Genomic DNA, 2,500 nt, shown 5'->3' with positions numbered 1-2,500 from the left:
TCCATTCCTTTGCAGATTTTGCTCTGCATATTCTAGAAGGTGATGGTTAATATCAAATTAGAAACATGTTTACGCAGGAACAGTAAATAGGGATCATTTGATTGGATGCTGTTGAGAATTTCTTAAAATTTGATTGGTTCACAATGTACAATAAGAGTGGAATGTTTGGTATTGCAAAACCATCTCGCCACCCTGATTAGCTCTGCTATTTGTGGGTAAGGATTTTCTCTTTATTTCTAAAATTTGGATCACTTCTTCTCTTTCTCATGTACTCTTTCATGTACGCTTTGTGTTTCTCTTTTTGATCAGTTATGTCTTTGCTACCAGTTAATGTCATATCAATTTTGTTCTTGTTTGATATTTGAGAAACTTGTTTCTGTGCAGTAGACACATAATGGGCTTCACCAATATGTCCAATGTAGATGCTGGCACATTCACCTGTCACAGATTGTACAATTGTAACAGGAGCAAATGTTGCTAGTGATTCAGCAATATGAATTCTTAAACTTAGACAGTTGGCTACTGCTTGGATAATAATTGCATCAGCCCATGTTCCCTCACATGACATATTGATCAAATATTCTTGCCAAGAGTGGCCAGTATTACTTTCTATAAACTGTTCAGGGTTATGCAATAAATGGTGAATACCAAGGCTACGTACTTGATAATGATTGTTTGGAGTGCCATGTAGCTGATGTGATACAGCTTGAAAAAAGCAATCTCCACCACCCCCAACATCTAGTGGAATCCTGCCTAACTGAGATAATCTAGTTTCTAATAAAGAGACGGAATGTAGGGGTTGTTCTGGATTACCGCTCTGATCTAATGGTCCTGGATTTGTTTCTACATCTCCACTCAATGAAATAATTCTATTAGAAATGTATGTTTTCACCTGATGGTGCTGTGAGATTTTGAAAACACTGGCAACAACACATACACGAGACAAAGGAGGTGTTTTAGTTCTCTTCGGATATATATTACAAAAGCATGGTGGTCCTGGATTAGTTTCGATATCATTACCAAGTCGTATTAGTTCAGGAATATAAAATCTATAACGATAAATCTGCGTAAGCCATAGGCGATTCCACTGTATCAACTATCATCTTGAAACGACTGACAACTTATTTTAAGACAGGCAAATATATTGCTTCAAGATAAAACAAAAGCAGCAATGAACACCAAAATTTTCCTTTGAAGCAATCTCGATATTCTCTAGAAGTTAAATAAATTTTATGCATTCCAATAGCAACTCTATATTGTGCTAAACTATTTCCCATTTTGAGAAACCTTACTCACCAACGCTATCACTATTCTTCAGTTTCTCGCTACGGCAAATCCAGCTCAACGAAACTCAAATTCACTGAAGTTCACTTCAATTCCAATTAAATTCACTTTCAGTTCTACAAAGCTTTATATTCAACAGATTCAACTTTGATTGACTTGGAACCTTGGAATAACTTGGAATGTGAGTTTGTCTTGGAAAGTCAAATCCACAGCGAATTGAAATTCGTTGCACGGATGATTCGACAGTGGTTAGTTGTGTATATGAGTGTTTCCTATTACTTATTTTGTCAGAAAGAACGACAGAAAACATCAACTTCTTACCTGAAAGTCGTAAACTCCTCTCCTGCCGTCGCTGAATAAAAATGCCTGATCTACGGTGTGCTTTGTCATGTGACTTCAGACGAACATTTTCCATATCAAGACCGAGCTAAATACCTGTGACACAAGTTTCTCGTGAATTCAAAAGATACTTGGAACACTGTTCATCTACGACTTTTAAGACTTTATTTCATAATTCGATGGAAAATTCAGAACGTCCCCTAAAAATAATGAAATAAGAGCATAGGGTAGGATTCGCACTTGGGACACGTGCGCTTAGCGCTTCCGTTCCAGAACGTTCGTACACCAATTCGGCCGTCCGAACGAAAGCCGAAATTTAACAGCCCATTGATCGAGTGAACAAGTGATCGAGTGAGCACCTGAAGTCCCCCTCACTATACCTCATTGAGACTTCGTCATCAATGAGGTAAAAATCACATTATTGGCACCATAATCTTCGACTTTAGCTTCAGTTACTCCACTGCAAATGGGATTTAAAGCGAAAATCTTAAAACTGGAGACTACAGAATTTTCCAAATTTGGGCATATTCGTTAAGGAGAATCTTGCTTTCAATTTCCAACAGTTTACAGGATATCAGCTCAAGAGAAAAAAATGCTCAGCCGCTATTATATAAATTTGCTGAAAAGAGCAAACATGCCGCGGCTTCTAGCATTCTCAGGTCATTCGTCAATTTGCCTGTCGGGGTAGTACTGAATTTAAACATGAATTTGACTCTTGCCCGAGAAGGGTGAGGAATTTAAACTGGGAGTGTCAGGAGTCCTTTTTCAGTTTCCAGAGTCCGCATCATTCATAGGAGCAGCTGAGATAAAGACTTTTTTCAGACGTGACAACGTGTCGCCTTTATAAGGAGTGACTCACAGAATGAAGCTACAAAAG

At 38.0% G+C, this 2,500-nt stretch overlaps 2 protein-coding genes across 3 annotated transcripts in view; one reads left to right on the top strand and one right to left on the bottom strand.

Annotated features, from left to right (window-relative positions):
• Positions 1–2,500, top strand: part of LOC138021617 (collagen triple helix repeat-containing protein 1-like) — an 11,049-nt gene that overhangs the window by 3,509 nt on the left and 5,040 nt on the right. The gene's annotated exons all lie outside the window — the stretch shown is intronic.
• On the bottom strand, positions 206–1,674 carry LOC138021131 (uncharacterized). Its single transcript, XM_068867995.1, has 2 exons — positions 1,606–1,674; positions 206–901 (listed from the first exon to the last, which is right to left on the bottom strand). The coding sequence occupies exons 1-2, from the start codon at positions 1,672–1,674 to the stop codon at positions 206–208; spliced, it is 765 nt and encodes a 254-aa protein (XP_068724096.1).

The sequence above is a fragment of the Montipora capricornis genome, chromosome 10 (genome assembly GCF_036669925.1).
Source record: "Montipora capricornis isolate CH-2021 chromosome 10, ASM3666992v2, whole genome shotgun sequence".
NCBI classification, from domain to species: Eukaryota; Metazoa; Cnidaria; class Anthozoa; order Scleractinia; family Acroporidae; genus Montipora; species Montipora capricornis.
The sequence above is the reverse complement of the archived record's forward strand: the minus strand, read 5'-3'. Positions and strand labels throughout refer to the sequence as shown.

Coding starts and splice junctions, on each gene's coding strand:
- LOC138021131 (XM_068867995.1), bottom strand. CDS start 1,674: ATGACAAAGCACACCGTAGATCAGGCATTTTTATTCAGCGACGGCAGG. Junction 902..1,605: donor GAGGAGTTTACGACTTTCAG/GTAAGAAGTTGA, acceptor AAAATCTCACAG/CACCATCAGGTGAAAACATA.